This window comes from Hippocampus comes, unplaced genomic scaffold, assembly GCF_001891065.2.
Source record: "Hippocampus comes isolate QL1 unplaced genomic scaffold, H_comes_QL1_v1.1 scaffold68, whole genome shotgun sequence".
Taxonomy (NCBI): Eukaryota; Metazoa; Chordata; class Actinopteri; order Syngnathiformes; family Syngnathidae; genus Hippocampus; species Hippocampus comes.
This window is the reverse complement of record NW_017805625.1, coordinates 2,652,877-2,672,202: the sequence shown is the minus strand read 5'-3', so window position 1 is coordinate 2,672,202 and position 19,326 is coordinate 2,652,877. Positions and strand designations below refer to the sequence as shown.

At 43.4% G+C, this 19,326-nt stretch overlaps 3 protein-coding genes across 3 annotated transcripts; 2 read left to right on the top strand and 1 right to left on the bottom strand.

The window, feature by feature from the left end:
• Window positions 1–112: 112 nt before the first annotated feature.
• Window positions 113–7,711, top strand: LOC109522220 (dnaJ homolog subfamily C member 16-like). The gene is made up of 15 exons (XM_019880564.1): window positions 113–474; window positions 603–669; window positions 1,202–1,338; window positions 1,914–2,089; window positions 2,319–2,503; window positions 2,668–2,772; window positions 3,000–3,158; window positions 3,547–3,677; window positions 3,755–3,932; window positions 4,151–4,333; window positions 4,408–4,484; window positions 4,723–4,803; window positions 4,942–5,031; window positions 5,414–5,584; window positions 5,950–7,711. Exons 1-15 carry the CDS (start codon window positions 287–289, stop codon window positions 6,437–6,439), a joined length of 2,418 nt encoding a protein of 805 aa, XP_019736123.1. The 5' UTR covers window positions 113–286; the 3' UTR covers window positions 6,440–7,711.
• Window positions 7,641–10,353, bottom strand: LOC109522226 (cytidine deaminase). The gene is made up of 4 exons (XM_019880574.1): window positions 10,069–10,353; window positions 8,507–8,618; window positions 8,239–8,296; window positions 7,641–8,085 (listed from the first exon to the last, which is right to left on the bottom strand). The coding sequence occupies exons 1-4, from the start codon at window positions 10,253–10,255 to the stop codon at window positions 7,945–7,947; spliced, it is 498 nt and encodes a 165-aa protein (XP_019736133.1). The 5' UTR covers window positions 10,256–10,353; the 3' UTR covers window positions 7,641–7,944.
• Window positions 10,354–14,509: 4,156 nt separating this feature from the next.
• On the top strand, window positions 14,510–17,158 carry LOC109522136 (calcium/calmodulin-dependent protein kinase II inhibitor 2-like). Its single transcript, XM_019880443.1, has 2 exons — window positions 14,510–15,156; window positions 15,765–17,158. Exons 1-2 carry the CDS (start codon window positions 14,988–14,990, stop codon window positions 15,836–15,838), a joined length of 243 nt encoding a protein of 80 aa, XP_019736002.1. The 5' UTR covers window positions 14,510–14,987; the 3' UTR covers window positions 15,839–17,158.
• Window positions 17,159–19,326: the final 2,168 nt, after the last annotated feature.

The window sequence follows — 19,326 nt, the reverse complement described above, 5'->3', positions numbered from 1 at the left end:
ACAAACAGTCTTTACCCACGTACGTACCTACGTTTCAAGATATGGTCATTTCGATTTTACTTTGACATGAATAACCGGAAACTCATTTGGTGACATTTTACTAATGTGTACGATTAGCCGGAAAAATAATAACCTACGGCTTTTGAAACACCGGAATGTCTCTTTCTGCCTTAATCGTGAGGGAGTAAGGAGTGATTTTAATGTTATCGCTTTGCTTTGTGTATCGTTACCCGAGGGGTTTGCTTTAAAGCCATTACTTGTTAGCGTAGTCTGAGAGTGACAAGCGATGACTGCTGGAAGAAACAGCCGACATCCTGGGCCATGCCCACTGGCGCTCGCCATTTTTTTGCTAGTTTTTACTCAGGGTCTGGTGGAAACAACCTCTAGATATGACCCCTATAAAGTCCTGGGTGTCGGCAGGAGTGCGAGCCAAGCCGAAGTCAAAAAGGCGTATAAGAACCTTGCTAAAGAATGGTGAGTAATCTGCAACTCCCGAGTTGTGTGCTACTGAATGACAGCTGATCGTCTGTGATTGTCATTCCACTAGCCATTTCAACCTGTTCTTATTTCACGATTTCTAATTTCCAGTGTTTTTCCCCCAGGCATCCAGATAAGAATAAAGACCCCATTGCTGAAGATATGTTCATCAAGGTTTCAAAGTCGTATGAGGTGTGGTATTCAACAACTATGCAAGACATCTTCACTTATATGGTGCTTTTACAGCAGCTGTAACAAAGCGCTTTAAAGATAATTTCAACAGAAAACAAAAATAATGCAACACACAAAATCTAAATCAGTGCAGGTACACGCATACTGCCAAGAAGGCGCAACCATTAAGCACAGATTTTTTTCCCTTCAACGAGTGTCGTGGCCGAAACACTGAAAACAGTCCACAATGAAGGATAACAGGAACCACATGATCTCCCCCCAAAAAGCAGAGCTCTTAAGAGCCCTTGCAAATAGCTGCCAACTACAGTGCCATCTTGGGAAACTGTTGCTTATTCTTGATTTTTGGTCATTCGTCCCTTTGGATCAATACACCTGTCATATTTCTATATGAGGTGTGTCAGAAAAGATGTACCTGTATTTCAAATCCAAACTACAACTTTTCCCCTTTAATGTAATCTAGAGAACTGCCCTGTGTCAGAAAAAACAAAAGGGAGGATGTAACTAACATGTATTCGTCATGTTTTGCACACAGATTTTGTCTAATGAGGAGCGAAGGGCCAACTTTGACCGCTATGGGCAGATAGATGAAAACGAGCCCTATGGCCAGTCACGGCGTCAACATTTCCAAAACGGCTTCTACTTTGATGAGTCTTTCTTTCAATTCTCCAGGTAACAACACATGTCCATGTTTCTTTATCATCTATTCGGGGTGCTCCAATTAGGGTTTCATGCTGCCGATTCCTATTTCATGAAATCCAACCATCACTGCCAATATGGATTAGCTGTAAATTTTGAATCTGCTTGTGTTAAATGCGATTGGCTGAATGTTCTGACAACACGAACCATAAAAATCACCTTTTTTTTTTTGTTTTTTGACTTTTTCAAGAGAACAAATACAAAATCAGCTGTTCAATCAAAAAAAAAAACAGATCAGATGATAATTCAAGAACGGCACAAAGGAACCTCTAAGGTTTTGACATTCCATTCCAGGATGCTACTCTCCCATATTTTAAATAATTTTTTTTACAATCCAGTCTAAATTCACCAAATTTCTCCTTCATAAAAACAGTACAGGCACTGTTTTAATGTAGCCTTTTTCAAATTCTTAACTGTCAGGTGTTTTCGCAGCTTGAGACCTGGCTTGGGGGTTAATTCATCAAAATTTGCTTCATTAAGTTTTGTATCGTGTGGTCAGACTTTACTTGTCGTTAAAAAATGGCCAATATCATCTCTTTGTTGTCCAGGTTCAGGGACTTTGCAGACAGCAAGTACTTTCTTCACCACGCTCAGTTTAACAGCGATGTCCTTCCAGACAGCCACAAGAGACCCTACCTTATCAAAGTGACCTCCGATTGGTGCTTTGCGTGCATCCACATAGAGCCTGTGTGGAAGGAGACCGTGCAGGAACTTGAGCCATTGGGTCAGTAAGACGAATGCTGATGTCATGATACCGCGTTTTTTTTTTTTCCTCCCTAACATGAACTTGATGTTTGCTGTGCTGTCCATTAGCATCACTTGAATTATAAATAGCATTGCAACAGTTAATCAAAGTTAATCGCCAACGCAAAGGTGAAAAAAAAATGTAATAAGCCCATTCAAACACTGTTTGCCTGTCCAGTGTCAGATAAAGCCTCACTTCATATGTTCAGGTGTCGGCATTGGCATTGTGGACCTGGGTTTTGAGCCTCGTCTGGCCAACCAGTTGGGAGCTCACCACGCTCCCTCCATCATCGGACTGGTGAACGGCAGAGTGTCCTTCTTCCATCAGGCCGTCGTCCGGGAACACCTGCGACAGTTCATTGAGGACCTTCTTCCCAAGAATTTGGTGGAAAAGGTGAAAAGCCTACAGAGAGAACTTTCTGTCGGGGGTGCAAAGGGGTGAAAAATGCAGATAGATTTTGGAAATTCTGTTGAGGTGTCAGAAATGAATTCAGTGCATTCATTGTGGGAACTGTGCAAACATTTTCCAGAATTTTGAGATTTTTGTTTCTTCCCCAGATTACCGATGACAACTACCAGCATTTTCTGGACAGCTGGCATGTTGGAAATAAGCCCAACGTCCTTTTGTTTGACAAAGACTTCAACGTTCCCATTGTCTACAAGGTGAGGCTTGTTTTCAGGTTTACTCCTCTGAAGTATTACCAGTACGTTAATACGAAGAACCGTGTATGCACTATGCAGGCTTTTTTTTTTTTTTTTGCTGCAGCAGCAATAACACACCTTTTTTGTGTTAAAAGTACTTCAAAGCCAGTTAATATTTGAAATCTTGTTCTCTGCCAGTTTTGAAAATGTATCCCCAATGCAAGTGCTTTCCTCCTTGTGCTCTCCAGTTAACAGCATTCGCCTTCAGAGACTATGTTCATTTTGGCTACGTCGACCAGGGCGACACACACAACATCCAGCTCCTGCGCCAGTTCAACATAAACTCATACATTCCCATCATGCTGCTCTTTAAGGAGGACACCAAAAACCCAGTGGACATCATCCAGGTACTTTCCACACATGTAGAGCTCTGGGTCATATTAAGATAACCATGTTAGATTAAAGAAAATCACTTGTCATCCCTCATGTCGGCTCTTTTGGACATAATGGGTTTTTTAGGCATCGAATTCAAAAATACACGACTGACTTGGGAATTTGCATGACATTTCACGATGAAGCAAATATGCGCAGATGTACATGCCCAACGTTCAATGTTTTGTCCCTTCTCTCATGAGGAGGGACAACATGACAAAATTGCAACAGGTAACCGACAAACTTTCGGGTTAAATTAGAATCACTATTAGAAAGTCCTCTTCATCATGCTGTTCACCTTTTGACCTTTGATCAAAAAATACCTCACATCTTTTGTCTTACACTTCTTTTTTTATGTTCCAGGCTGAAGGACTGAATTGGAAGATCATGGATGTGTTTGTCTCCAACAACAAGTTCCTGCAGGTTCCCCGTCTGGTCAATCAGCAACTGTTTGATGAGCTGTGTCCCATCAAGCAGTTTCACAGACGGAGGAAGTAATACATCAAAGAGATCATCGCTTTGATTCCCCACATTAAGAAAAGTGAATGAAACGAGACCATTGTATTTGCAGGTATTGCGTGCTGCTGATCACCGACGACGACAAAGCTTTTCTTGCCCAAAATAAGGCCTTCTTGGACTTTGCCATGTTGAACAGGAAAGAGGTGCTACGGTTTGTGTACGTTTACCAGCACCGGCAGCAGCCTCTCTGCCAGGCTCTGCTTCCCAACCAGGCTGTCGTCTCTCCCCAGGTCAGTAGTGCGACACACACACACACACACACACACACACACACACACACACACACACACAACTTTTTTGGTTTGCATCATCAAGAAGAGCATTCATTACAAGTTTATATGATTCTTAAAAGCATGTATGTCAAAACTGACTCTGTGAGGAGAAAGGTGTCATTGTAAGTGCAATACAACAGTCATCAAAAATGTGTGTTTTTCCGCACCACCATCAGGTGGTTATTCTTGAGAGGCGGAGCCCGGCTGGCAAGGTGCTGTACCGCTCTGTGATTGGCGGATGGAATGGAAGCGAAGAAGACAAGTCCCGCCTTCTTGAGCATCTGGAGCTCGTTCAGAAGGACCCCACCTATCTGACCTCGGACGCTACCTTGCCGGAGCTCAACAATGAAATGGCCCCTGTAAGATACGGCGCACACCGCAGAGCGTTTTTCCCCAAACTGCTAACCGTTTTAAATGTTCACTCTCTGTTCAGTTTTTCCTGATTGAGTGGCTGAATGCTGCCTGTGATCACTTCCATCAAATTTACAATGAACTTCTCTACTCAAACTGGTAAGACAAACGTTTTCATCATGTTCTTTAAGTTATACATTCTCATGAAAAGAGGAAGAAATTGGTATGCTCTATAAGTTAAAATGTGTATTTTTTTTCATATGTTCAATATGGCGAAAGACCAGCTTCGTATGAAGCTTGTTCTGAACTTTTTCAGTGTCAAGGACAAACTAGTATTTTGTCATGTCGCTACACAACCAAAGTCCTCCCAATAAGATGTGATGTGTCTTCTTTCAAGGCAAAAGATGATGCCCATCCTGTCATTGATGTTCTCGGCTCTTTTCATTTTTTTCGGGACAGTCATCATTCAAGCCTTCAGGTGAGTGAGGAAGGTTTCTCCCATACAGTTTACCAGCTGAGTAAGGGACAGCTATTTTTGTTGATATAGAGGATTCCCTTTTCTATTGAGTTTTGTATTATTATGGGGTTTTTCTTTTTTGTTTTGATTTGTTTTTAGTGAAGCAGGAGAAAACAAACCCCAGAAATCAGCACCAAAGGAGCAACCTCAAACTAACGATGATCCGTCAAGTCGTTCCACTACCTCCAGGTAACCGTGGTCATACATTTTGAGCACTACATCTGCAAAGTCTTGTTTTCTACTCAACCAAAAAGGGGCGGGGCTTAGGCCAAGGAGGAAGCCGTGGTTTATTCTATTTTCTGGGTTCTTTTGTTATTAATCGAGAATGATTCAAGCTCGGAACCTGATGCCTCCTGTGAGAATAAACCTCTAACAACCAACTAGGACATCGGGACATTTCTCTTTAATGACCCTTACATCTAATCTTGGACTAGTTTAGCAATCTGTAATAAAACGGTGTGCAACTGAAGATTTCACTGTCCTGCACAGGTATTCTTTGCCATCTAAATAATACTTCTGCACTTAACTGTAACACACACTTGTACTTTCCTCTTTTCCCTGGTCCATGCAGCCGCCCCCCCAAGAAGGATTTTGTGGAGGTCACAGAGCTGACTAACGTCACGTACACCAGTAACTTGGTGAAGTTGCGGCCGGGTCACATCAATGTTGTTCTGGTGCTCACCAACGCCTCAAAGAACGCCTTGTTGTGCAAATTCGCCAAGGAGGTCTTTTCTTTCTCTGGGTAAGTGCCGGAAATCTTTCTGTGCAGCTCAGGAATGATAAGCATCGTTATCAACACATTTTTTTCTGTTTTGGCATCAGTTTATTGAATTGAAAGGAATGTAACCCCACAGCGGAGAAGGGATTGCCGTATAAGGAATATTTTTGACAACAAATTCAGTTTGGAAAATATTGAGGGCACTGTGGTACACTAGTTAGCACTACTGATTCTTAAAGGAAACTCGGGGGTGTACTGATTTATGTTGAGCATTGCATTTGTTCCCCTTAGAGATATTCGGATTGCAGTCAAGATGTTGATCACAGATTGGTTTTGCTTGAATGTGTTCAACTGCCAGTTAAGTCATTTGAAACTTTCTCCCACCATAGGACTCAGACTATCCACTTCTCCTTCCTCAACGCTGACAAGCATCTTCACTGGATGCCCTCACTCCTCCGCTCGTGCTCAGACACATCGTGCCGTGGAAGTCATTTCGACGAGGATGAGGACTCGTCAGACTACTCTGGCCACGTCTTGGCCCTGAACGGCTACAAGAAATACTTTTGCCACTTCAGACCTGTCTTCACTGGAGACGACCTGAGTGACGCCTCGTCAGTGTCCGAGTCGTCTTTCTCTTCTGAAAGCAGGAGAAAGTCACGATCCAGGTCTCGGTCTAGCTCAGGCTCTCGATCCCGTTCCAGAGATGATGGGGCTAGGTCCAAGAGAGGCTCCACTAGAGCCACAAGCATAGAGGTGCACCACAAGCTTGACCGGCTGGGGCTGTGGATGGAAAGGTTAATGGAGGGTACTCTGCCTAGATGGCAGGTGCCTTCCTGGCCTTCCCTCAATGCCGCTGAGAACATCCCGACGGAGAGCTGAGGCCGGCAGCACCAAGGTAGTGCTCACCCTTTGTGCTCTTGCTTTCTTTTCAAGGTAACTGCAGAAGAGTTTGTGCCTCTCCACAGCTGGCGTGGTGATTGTTAGTTTCCAGAATTTAGGATGCTTTTATTTTTTATGGAGCCCAATGATGACCTATGTGTTATTTTGTTATTTATTTGCATTTGAGGAAGGGCGCGGGGGCGCACAAACACTGTAACTGAATCGTTCAATCACGAAGATGTATACCGAGAAAACCTTTTACTACTATGGTATGAGCATTTATTCCATATCAAAGTAGTGTGCTCTTTGTCCTCACTCGTAAGATGAGAGCACCAATAGAATGACTAGGGGACACATCAGAACAACTACGCTACTCGTGTGGCACAGTTGTGCACAAGTCAACATCTACATTGTACTGGTATTACCGGTGATGTAAAATTCTTCCAATTAACATCTGGTGCTTTGCCGGTCTGTCCTAGTTGTTCTAGTAGTATGCAGGAACGACATACAGTGGTTCTCAAACCACTATCTTGACCAGCACTAAAATACAGCAACGTTGTAGGTCTAAGTGTCCGTCAAAAAACTAGGAAGAACTTTGAACTGGAACACAATGCAAAATTTGAATATTTAATGAAATGATTCTCCCGTACCGCTAGAGGGTGCCCACGTACCACAAAGTGGAATCACCTTCAGCACAGTAGTCCCAAAACATTCACTAGTTGGACAGCCATTCTACTCGTGCACTCAATTGTTTTACCATTACAGAAAAAGAGCATACTAGTAATGGGCAATTCAGCACACTAGCATGATATTAAATAAATGCTCAAATTGGATGAAATTATTATTACGGCCATCACATGCTTAAGCGTTTATGTTAATGTCTGTGGTTCAAAATGTTGGAAGGTAAATTCAAAATCAGATCTGCGTTACACCTCTTCATGACTGAACCACAGGCAGGCACAGCCCATAACAGATAATTAAACCAGTTGACATTTTGAAGCGTGAACCATAGAAACGGTCCATGTTTTTCCTATTTTAAATGCATGAACTATGGAGGTCGTCTCCCACGCATAAACGTTTAGTGAACTTGCACTAACAACTTGTAGTTTCACCTTCATCTCTTTTAATGATGTGATAAAATAATTTGCAGCTGAAGACTTAATAATTGTCTTTTATGGCATTTGACGATACAACTAGAAGAGTTTGAAAAGTTTATTTATGAAAGTATGTGACATTTTATTCCCATTCAACGAATAAATGTTTTTTGGAATATACATGATTCAGTGTGCTTATTAATACAAGACTAATTATCACATTCAATGAACCAGTATCATTACCTGTGAAACAACTTCTGATAAGGAATTAACAGAGCATACCTTTTACCATATATACATCAGCTACAATAAAATACAAGAACCGATCCAGCAATTGCAGTGTCGTGTTGACAGGCCTATACGGCATAATTTCAACCTGCCAACAGTTGAAAGTGACAGTAACGTGCGGTTTCAGTACTCATTGGAGATGTCCAGTACTTTTTTCATGTCCAGGTCTTCGGGCCCGAATGAGGCCGGCAGCAGCTGGTTGACGCTCATCTTCGTGTACGACCCGTCAGGCTTTGACAGGTAAACGTCCCAGCTGGACCCGAACTGAGAGAACACATGATGTAAGTCGAAGTGCTGTGGCTATTTATGCCATTATGCACTCGCCACAACAGTCGTCACGCCTTCAGTCAATCGCTGTCAACCCTAAAGTGGTGCGGGTGTACCTAATGGAATGTCCAGTGAGTGCTCAGTATGTACCTCTCTCATGAACTGCCTGCAGCCACCGCACGGAGAGATGAATTGGTCACTCAGGTCACTACACAAACAAGCAACCGTCATACAAGAAACCCTCAGGTTAATGTTAAACATCTCCCTTGGCTTCAGTGAGTCTCTTATAGCCTCGACGGGGTCACAAACTGAACCCTGTGGACTCAAGTCATGTTTTTAAACAAAGCAGCGGTGCCGCATGCCTGAGTGATCATGGATGTTATTTATTTTCAGGTAATAGTTATACCGATAATCCTACCTGGCAATTGCGATGGCCTTGAATGCGGTGTAGCCTTCAGACACTGCTTTTGAAATGGCATTCCTCTCAGCACATACTCCCAGGTTGTAACATGCGTTCTCCACGTTGCATCCTGCATGGGGGAACATGTACACTATGTTAATCAAGCGGGAATGATAGTGTTCCAATCTTGATGAGTTGACATTCAGGAGAGTTTATCAGGGTCCTGTGAAGCTTGCTGCCGAGCTGATCGTTGGAATCAGGTGTTTTGGAGGAGGGAGACATCGAAAGGGCGCTTGAGGACAGGACTTGGGCACCCCTGCTGTGATAGGTGGAAATGACTTTGCATGCAAACTTACCTTCATGACTTAAGGGTTTTCTTTTGTAATGAAGCATCTCAGGTATTTTTTAACAAAACAGGCTTACTCAAGCAAATCACAGTTTTTGTCTTTCGAAAAAAAAAAACCATTAAAACCTTCAGTCTTGAGGCAACGTAATGCCTCAAAGCCCCTGCAGAGTCGAGAAAAGGTGGAGTTACAGAATATGACATTTCTCAGACAGTTTAAGTGTCCAAGGGAGTTAGTAGATTTGCTCTAAAGCTATATTTTTTAAACTTTAGATTAAGGTTAGGTTAATTTGGAGGAAAAAACATGTATTGATTTGAAATATTAGAGTCGGGGCGATTCTAGGATCAGAGGTTATTATGTATACTGTAACACCTCAGCATTAAAATGAACACGCCGCAACCGCTAGCTTCTCTCATTCCAATTCAAACAGAGCAGTGGCGCCGTCCGTCTCTGACCACCTGGAGCTTTTCACATCTAGAAAAATTCCAGCTGAGTCCTACCTATAACAACACGAACAGTAATCTGTTATTTCTGGCTATAAGTTTTTGTTAAAATTAGAAATAGCATCATTTTATAGTATGACACAAGTTTTAAGATAGTATATTTATTCATTTATTTCTAGTTGTGTACGAATCCATAAAAGTCAATAATATCATGGTAGCCTCGTGGCCTGTGCTCTAATCGATGATGTCACAGTCAGCGGGTGCATTGTCTGTCCATTTCAACACAAGCACCTTCCCGCAAATTGACCCCTCAGACAGAACAGCTGGTACGGTGAGCTTGGTGTGTTTGGGAATCAAACAGCCTTTGCACTCTCAGCTCTTTGACAGCAGCCCCCCCGCTTCAACCCCCCTTTCACAAACATTTTGCCAAGCACACGAGACATGAATAGCTGAAAGCTTTACACAGGCCCGCAACACAAACTGAACTGTTGATAATGATTGAAAATCCCTGGCAGGGCGGCCTTTGCTGTTGGTGTAGGACGACTAAAAATCAGTCAATAAAAATGAATGGTCATGGAGGTTCACTGGACTGTTTAGCCACATAGATAAAAATATGTTTGCGTAATGAGGCAAATGCATTTTACTTCAATTCATTTTGCTTATAGCAGGGAGTCACGTTATGTCAAATATCAGCAAAATTAAGAAAACTCACACCCATGCACACACACATTGCTCAATCACCTGTTCTGCTCCATTCTATGTTCTCAGAATTGGCTTTAATCAAGTACACTACCTGTAAACAAGCAGTTGTCAACAGTCAAGAGAGCTGCTCCCACTCTGAATTTGCTGTAAGGGCAGTACGCTTGCTTCTTTGCCTCCTGAGAGTAGTGGATCAGCTTTTTTACCGTTTCCTTGGTCAAACGTCTCAAGCCCGTGCCCTCAGTGTCCATCGGCTCTCCCGTGTATTTGACTTGGTCCATTCTTCACCTTCCTGTGTCAATGCAAGCGAGGTTGTCTTCTTGTGGGTGTGTGGCGCAGGCCAGGTTTTAAATGTCAATGAAACAGCGGCACGTGGGAATGGGGAGAGGGTCAGTCACAGCCAATCACCTACTGGGATGTCAGCAATCCATGAGCAACATGTTAGGAGTCTGTTTTGTTTTCGTATTGGCTTGCAAGCAAACCACCCCCCCCCCCTTAAAGCAGGCTAATTTCCAGGAAAGGTCAAACAAATGATGTAAAGCCGGGATCACCAACCTTTTGAAATTGAGAGCAACTTCTTGTCACCTAAACATGTTGCCAAGCATACGAGACATGAAAAGCTGAAAGCTTTAAACAAAAGCTGAATATTCTTCAATGTGAAGGCACTTATATTAATGATTTCTCATAATTATCAAGAAGGCAGTCCAGTGGTTAGCGCGTCCACCGCACAGTGCAGAGGTAGCGGGTTAAATTCCAGCTACGGCCTCCCTGTGTGGAGCTTGCATGTTCTCCCCAGGCCTGGGTGGCTTTTCTCCGGGTACTCCGGTTTCCTCCCACATTCCAAAAACATGCATGGCAGACTTATTGAACACTCTAAATTGTCCCTAGGTGTGAGTGTGAGCACGAATGGTTGTTCGTCTCTGTGTGCCCCACGATTGGCTGGCAACCAGTTCAGGGTGTACCCCGCCTACTGCCCGATGACAGCTGGGTGTGGCTCCTGCATGCATGAGGATAAGCAGTTCAGATCAAATGGATGGATGGATATCAATTTTCAACATTTGGCTTCTATAAATCTCTGCAAGTGTTTACATGTTCGCCACCACATACACTACTGAACAGTGAGCTGTTTTTAGACCAGGCCTTCAGGCTACTCACGTGGTCCTTCGGGGCGACCTGGTTCTTATGGATATAATGTCAGAGAGGAACCTCTGATGTAAAGGAAATGTTGCTAGGCTTGTCATCCAAACATCAGAGATGCAACACATTTATTTTTAAGAAATCATGATGAAATTTGTTCTGTGACTGGCTGGCAACCAGTTTTGGGTGTACCCCGCCTGCTGCCCGAAGACATCTGGGATAGGCTCCAGCACGCCCGTGTGCCTCGTGAGGATAAGCAGATTAAGAAAATGGATGGATGAAATTTGTTTAGATTTTCTGGCGGATTAACACCTGTCCAGGAAACGTGACCGTGGGAGGTCACACAAAGCCGTCTCTCTTGAGTAGAGCATAAATTATTCATCTGGCACTCAATGGGACAAGAGGGGGGATGTGTGTGTGTGTGTGTGTGTGTGTGTGTGTGTGTGTGTGTGTGCGTGTGCATGATGCTGACTTGCCACAAAGCTGATTATGACATTTTGTCATTTCAAACCTGTACAGTAGTCCACGGTGATGGATGATTTATGCTTGTGAAGGACATGCCGCATACATTAACCTGGATGGGGACGCAGAGTGTTCATCCTCCATTCATGGTGCAATTGGGTTGCCACACCAACAATATAAGGTCAAGCAGGTTAAGTCTAAAGTGAACGATTTTACATCCACAGTGCAGTGGATGTCATGCAGAGGGTTAAAAACCAAACAAACAAAAAAAAGGTTGGTTGCGTCACAATGTTGCAAAGTGTACATAATGCAAATAGCCTGGAAGCAAGGTTCTAAATCTTTCCAGGAGATTAGCCCAGCTCATCTGCCAGTGCACCGTAGCAAATGTACAGTGGTCGCCTATACTGTAGCTATTGCATAAGAGCAAGGAGGCAACACCAGAAGGTCGTGTTACTTCAGATTAGCTTCATTACACACGGTAATAGACGGTGTCATTCAAGGTGACAGAAGTCCATCTGTACCCAGACCAGGTCAATAAACTTCACCTCTTTGTGTCCGCCCAGTCATTTCCTGGGTCGTGCTTGTCCTCATGAGGGTCTCGGGTGAGCTGGAGCCAGTCCCAGTTGACCTACACAATAACTATGCCTTTTTATTTGCCTCTTATCCTTGAATAAATTAAACAAGGACTTCCCATTCTTACTAGAGGAGCATCTTCCTGCTTGAAAGCTCTAATGCTGTAAAATCTTAAGCGTGGTTCTTGTTTGATGAATTAAACACATTAAAATTTGTAGATAGAGTAAAAAATGGTTTCATAATGTAATGGTTTTATATAGAGCCGTAAAGCTGTACCTTTGACAAAATGAAGAAATGGAGTCAGATTTTATGTATGTATGTATGTATGTATGTATGTATGTATGTATGTATGTATGTATGTATGTATGTATGTATGTATGTATGTATGTATTTATCCAGCCAATGAGCCTTTGTGCCAGTAAAGTAGCCGGTTGATTTATACCTGCTCCTTTTGTCTTTGTGTAGGCTGTGCATGGGTCATACAACCCTACATGTGCTTTTGATTCGAATTTATTTGACAGTGACAGTGTTATAAATCCTACAGGCAAAAAAACCCCAAAACTAAATAAAATAGAAAAACTTTCCTGCCGAAATGAAATGTTCACTATTTGCAGCAACATTAACCAATAACATTGCACCGATTGTCTTACCGGGTCACATCATTGCACCAGTAAAATAAAAGCACTGATTACGTGCTGTGTCTCAATACTGTAGTCCACAATTTGAATATCCGTTCAAGAGATGTGGTAAGTGACTCGGCAGCATGAATTCATATGATCAACACAGATGGTTCACACAGATGTCTAAAAGCAAACATTCCGTCCAGGATAACACCAACGTGACGCTGCTCGATCATTATGTAAATGGCAACTAGACGCAGTCTAGTCAGTTGACCTTGAGCGTGTATGTGTTTATGCGTGTACGTGCTTGCGTGACTAACATTGCTAAAACACAATATTTTGAGCCACCTGTCTTCATGGTAGGTGATAAATGAAACCTGCTCATCATTATGTTGCTTCTCACTTCTTTCCTCGAATGTGTAGCCAAGACCACCAACTGTACGTATTGCGACAGTTGTTGAGAAATATACAAAACAAAACAGAAGTTATGGTATTAGGTCCCAGCGGCCCTTGTACATCCCAGCCTGTTGACTTGGGCCCCCTGGCCCCTTTTCTAAAGCCAACCCTTTTTTACCTTGTCCAACTGGGTCAGGTGAAGACTCTCCTTTCACAACAGCATTTAAAAACAGTAATCCATACTTTGCTACATCCCGACTGGATTACTGGAATGCACTCCATCAAGCGTCTCCAGTTGGTCCAAAATGCTGCATCTCGCCCCTGAACTGGAGTTCATAGGAGGGAGCATATAACTAAAATTCTGGCCTCCCTTCACTGGCTCCCTATACCTTTAATAGTTGATTTTAAGATTCTTTGAGTTGTATTTAAAACTTTAAATGGTCTTGCCCCACCTTATCTCTGCAAGCTCCGACAAACCTATGCACCTGTCCAGTGCCTCCGGTCAGCAGGTCAAGCGCTATTGGAGGTACGGAGGATTAAGCAGAGGCTCAAAGGGGATCAAACTTTTTCTGTTGCCGGTCGGATGTTAGGCAATCCCCCTCTCTGTCCATGTTTTAAACGCATCTTAAACTCCCTTTTTTTCGACGGCTTTTGACTCGGCATCAGACTTGGCATTGATATAGTGTTTTATGGTGTTCACCGTTTTGATGTTATTAATTTATTGTTTTAACTGTGTTTGTTTTGTATGTCGGACTGTTACTCCACGTACAGCACTTTGTATGTAGCGATGGTTGCATTTAAACGGCTCGGTAACTAAAGTTGAGTTGAATGTTTAAATTAAAAGAGACATACTTGCTGCACCTGACCACTCAGCACTCGTAATCTGAGAGGTGATCATCATTATTTTTTATATATGTATATATATTTTGTGCCATTTTTGTCAGGTGGTGTGCCTTGAGTTTTTTGTGACGGAAAATATGTGACCCGGATCAATAAAGGTTGGGAATCACTGAACTAGAGTAGAGCAGCAGTTCACGTGTCTGGAATGCTGGAAAAACAAGTGCGCCAGGAGGCCAAATGTCAAATCATACAGAGACTGCCACCTACTGGCCTGAGCTTTCGCCTCCTGCTGTCCAAATAAACAGTACGACGGTAAACTAAAGCTTTGACATCTCTGCTTCGTCGAGTGGTGGCGTGTCACGTGGATTTCCCACACAGCAAATCCACGCGCCATCCTTTCTCAATGCACATCCTGGTGAAAGCTCGTGTGTCTTTCGTGTGCGTGCAAGTGTGCGTGTGTGTGTGTGTTGTGTAGTGGTTTTTTGGGGGGGGGGGGTTGCACCAGTGATTTCCCCCCTCAATCAAACAGCTCCCTCGCCAGGTCTCCCGGGGATCCGCGTTTTGCATCGCTCCTCTATTTGCATCTCTCCCACACATTTTCCGTGCCAGCGACTCCGTGCAGTGGGCGCAACCACCAAGACTCTCCATCACAATCATCTTTTTTTTTTTGAGACTACAACCGACGGAGAGGGGGGGGGGAAGTAGAATAAGGAATTTTCAAAAATGTTGCCCAAGCTGCACGATTGGATGATTTGAGGACGTTTCCACGGTGTCTTATTTCTGAGACACTCACGTGTGTTGTGGGTAAACAGCAAAGGGCTTGATCGCGTCTGCGTCGTGTGTGTCGTTTTATTTTTTTCTATCTTGTTGTTCCCTCCTTTTGTTTTTTGTTTTTTTTTTGAAGACGACGTTTTTGTTTTCACGCTTTCGGCGAGGATCTTCACGTTTAGTGCGCCTCGGTTTTTGCTCAAAGACGCATCTGGAAATGTCGGAAGTGCTGCCTTTCAACGAAGAGAAAATGAGTCATTATGGAAACGAGGGCGACGAGGGACACCTTTCCTTCACTTGTCGCCTTCAGGACACCAACAACTTCTTCAACGGCTCGCAGAATAAACGCCCGCCCAAGCTGGGACAAATAGGCCGGAGCAAACGGGGTACATTTTTTGATTCCAAATGAAATGGCTTGGCATGGGTGTTGTGTTGACTGCGCCAAATGGCTTTTATGTGTGTGTCACCATACCCCCCCCCCCCCACAGATCATTGCATTTGTGTTTATTTTCTTTCTTCCTTTTTATTTATTTTCATTGGCTTTTGGCAATGCAACAGAAGTCAGTGGCGCAATGCTTTTAAAATGCACAGTGCCCCCTTCCCTGGATGAATGCTTCATGACGAATCTGACTTAATTTGCAAAATGAAGCTGAAGAGGCTCTACATATGTGCTACATTCTCGATGGTGAATCCCAACGTGTGAGTTCGTGCATTGTGCCGCCACGCACACACATGCGCACTTGATGTGCTGCACAACGACAACATACACTTGCATGTACAGTATAGTGAGAGACAGTTCATCATGTATGCATTTGTTTGCATATCCTTCCCCCTCAAATACAAGCGCAGGTGCCTTGTGCATGCATTCAAATGATTATTGATGTTTTGCTTGCATTTACAAGCCACTTGGCACATACAGATAATGAGCTTTCATTTGTCAGTCAGACAGACACTTAAGCCTCTTCATTAACACTCTCCCCCTTGTCATCTGCAGTTGTGATCGAGGATGAGGCTGGCAATGACGATGCAATGAAAAATGGAACAGAGAAGACCCAGGCGGACGCTTAGAAACAACCCCCCACCCATAAAGACACTCTTGAATTTTTTTTTTTTTTAAATGATGATATTTACCAGTTGTAATCCAAAGACATTGTACATACGCACTTTGTTTCATGTGGCAGCAAGCAGCACTTCCACACACCCTCCTCTCCAAGGCAGTCATGGCCTTCTGGGTGATGCACACACACCGGCAGCAAAAGAGACCCCCAGGTGGATCCCCACCACCAGCACACATACCCTAGCAGAAGGGGTTTTGCCATAAATCTAATAGCTGGAGAAAGATGAAGTGGTGGGGGAGAAAAAAAATCAGGGCGAGGATGCAGAAATGATGAAATAGAAACAAAAGCACACATTTCTGCTGTAACTGTCTAAATTATATATAGCGGTCTATACATTTGTACATAGGGAATACATTTTCTTGCACAAGTTTGGTATTTTATTTCTCTTTGTTTTGGGAAAACCATGTGTTTTGCAGTGAATTTACACCTGATATTTGTTGTTTTTCCATGTTGAGGAATTTTTTTTCCCCCACAATTTAATTCTCGATGTTGCCTGTTTTTTTTTTTTTGGGTTCCATTTTGCAGCTGACATTATTTATTTATTTATGATGTACCTCCCATCTTTGTGTGTAAGCTTCCGGGCTTTCACCTGGATTGGTTGATATGACTGTACACACCCTATTGATAAACTATTTATATTGCATTGTGCATCATTGTGCGTGTGCCAAGCCTCATGAGGTACAGTATATACTGTGCTGCACCGGACAAGTTGTTCTGTTTTGTGCTTTTACATTGAGTCCTAAAGGATTTTTGTTTTGTTAGGGCTAACACTTAAAATATGAACTCATGCATGGCAAACTAAAACCCCAGCATGCCCAGCAGCAGAACTTCTGAAACTTGTGTGTAGGCTATTCTTAAAGCACTTCGTGAAACAGCTTTGAATGACAAACCTCAAGCAGCAGTCTTAATACTGTACTGTATCATTCACTCTTATTTGTACAGTGGCCTAATATCTTGTAATAAAGGTGATAAGGAACAATATACTGTTTAATGAATGATGAGGTGGATTTTTTTTTATGTTTACAAGTGTAGCAAAAAAACCACAAAAGTTTAGTTTTATATGATGAGGTGAAACACAAGAGTGTAACTTGGCAGACTTTTGAGATGTGTTGCTTGTACAGTTGATACGAGATTGTATATCTGGCTGCCGAGGAAGGTTAAATCAGCGTTTTCCACTGTGAGAAGGTATCATCCCGTTCATCCAAATGATTGGGAGGTGCCGAAAATGGGATGAAAATGAGCAACCAATAAAAAGAAGGATTTAAAAACATGCTCCCGCGCTATTGTTTTGACTTCCATCTCAAACGTGGCTATCGTGTTGCAAACGGCTCAGATCAATAGCAATAAAACGTGTGTTTGCATCCGCCAATCTCAGCTGGCCTCTTGAATCAAGTGCTGCATTAGGTCCCCGGTCTCGCAGATGCGAATGGTGCAAGGGGGGGCACTGAAGCATGCGCAACACTGATGAGACGTGACATTTCCAACTCTAAATGATTCATGTCGTGTGACGAGCCAGTGTCAGCGTGCAGCATCTTGAGCGGGGACTGCTGTAATGCGCTCAGGGAACGCGTCCATACAGGGGACGCGAACACGTCGAAGCACGCACGTCTCTTTCGGCTCCAACTGCAGGCCAGGCTAACATATTGCTTGTCTCGCTCTCCTCCTCCTATTGACAGCCACGAAAGGGGCTGCCTGGGCCCGCTACCATGGTAACAGATGCACCTTGAGCTCGACGGCTGTTGCGGTGGATTTGCTTGTGGAACACTTTTCCGAGAACCTCAGCTTGATACCATCGCCATCTGTAATGGAACGCTCCCCCTTCTTTTATCTCTCCAAAACTGGCTATTCACTATGTGGCGTGACCACATTATCCCACCAATGTGGTCCCTTCTTCCAAGACAGCAGTCAACCATGACGACGCATGGCGCTTACTGCAGCAACAGCCTGTCCCCTCACACGGGATGGGAGGCTGCGCACTTCAGGGATGACACTTTATTGGGCTGCATTGGCTTATCTGGAAATGTTGCAGTCAATTTTCAATATGAATTGGAGCCTAAATGCAGAATCATCATCAGACTTCATCCAACAACACAGCTGTTGTTTGCTCATCCTATTTAGCTATATGAGGGACAAAATATTTCAGGGTGATGGAATGCAGTTGAAACCGCTGCATAAGATGAACATATTCTTGATACAGCTCTTGTATGAGATCTCCATCGATTCATTTTTATATGACACTTTTCCTCATTAGGGTCACAGGTGATCTGGGTTGTAGCCCAGCTGACTTTGCCGCAGGTGGGCTCCACCCTGGACTGGGGTACATATCGACAAACACATGCTCTCATTCTCATTAGAGTCTTCAATTAACCCAGTATTTATGTTTTCTTGGAATATGGGTGGAAGATGGTTTTGGTTCTCATCAGACCTGTTTCATGTGTAAAACAATCAGCTCCCTCCAGCCACTCGTGACCAAGTGTGCCTCATTGTCTCATCGATTTGTTTGTATTTAGTTCAACTGGTTTCTGTCAGTCTGTATCAGGTCATTGTTTTTCATTGTCCCTCTTCCGTGAGTTTTATCTGAAAGCGATGGTTGAATAATTGACCGTGAATGCAGTTTTAAAGCCGCTTCTGATTTTCTTCTATTCTTCTTTTCCGATACGTCACACCTGCCACGCATCTGAATTGTCTGATTCCAGAATACCGGCTCACTGTGTAAAAAAAAAAATCACACGCATGTCATCTTCGTTGGGTTCTGTGTAGAAGATCAAAGGCAGCTTATTGATGGAGCTTCATTTATGGCTGTGATGTGGCTAGGAAAGGTCACAGACACGCAATATATCCTCCTGCTCACTTCCGGCTGGGCAGACTTCAACGTGAAATTAGTCTGGGAGGCCATCTCAGCTGGAGGAGCTTTGCAATTACACACCACACTGAATTAATTACTTCCACTGGGGTTCCGAGTGAAGTTTTATTAACCATAAGTCTGACACATTGGATAATATTATCTCCCAAGGACTTTTCAGTAATGACAAACTTCTTTTTAGCACAGCCTGCATCAGAGCTGTAACGGCAGTTCTGTCCATACTGTCACCTGAGTTTTTCACACACTATCCAGTGCACCTGAATGCGCTTTATTTAACCCAGCATCCTGCAATCAGATGTGACGACACCAGTGCCAGAATCTGGCACGACAAATCAAATACTTGTCGGACATTGGAGGAGAAGCATCGGGAGTGAAACATTCCAACCTTGTCTACTTACACGGGTGTTGCCCCGGCTTTGGTATGGCTCTGTTACCATGACGAAGCAGACTATCGGCAGAACATCTTGATCAGGCCATTCCTTGTCACTGGAATATCTTGAACAGGCTGCATAAAGGAGACATTAGAATGTGAATTGTGGAGGTAAGGGAGCAATATCAAGACCTGACTGAGACAT

Excerpts from the sequence above, each read along its gene's own strand:
- LOC109522220 (XM_019880564.1), top strand. The coding sequence starts at position 287 with ATGACTGCTGGAAGAAACAGCCGACATCCTGGGCCATGCCCACTGGCG. Across the intron at positions 1,339-1,913 it reads TCTTTCTTTCAATTCTCCAG|GTTCAGGGACTTTGCAGACA; the intron begins GTAACAACACAT and ends TTTGTTGTCCAG. Across the intron at positions 3,933-4,150 it reads AGGCTGTCGTCTCTCCCCAG|GTGGTTATTCTTGAGAGGCG; the intron begins GTCAGTAGTGCG and ends CACCACCATCAG.
- LOC109522226 (XM_019880574.1), bottom strand. The coding sequence starts at position 10,255 with ATGGACCAAGTCAAATACACGGGAGAGCCGATGGACACTGAGGGCACG. Across the intron at positions 8,619-10,068 it reads TGACAACTGCTTGTTTACAG|GATGCAACGTGGAGAACGCA; the intron begins GTAGTGTACTTG and ends TCCCCCATGCAG. Across the intron at positions 8,086-8,238 it reads GCAGGCAGTTCATGAGAGAG|TTCGGGTCCAGCTGGGACGT; the intron begins GTACATACTGAG and ends GTGTTCTCTCAG.
- LOC109522136 (XM_019880443.1), top strand. The coding sequence starts at position 14,988 with ATGTCGGAAGTGCTGCCTTTCAACGAAGAGAAAATGAGTCATTATGGA. Across the intron at positions 15,157-15,764 it reads AATAGGCCGGAGCAAACGGG|TTGTGATCGAGGATGAGGCT; the intron begins GTACATTTTTTG and ends TGTCATCTGCAG.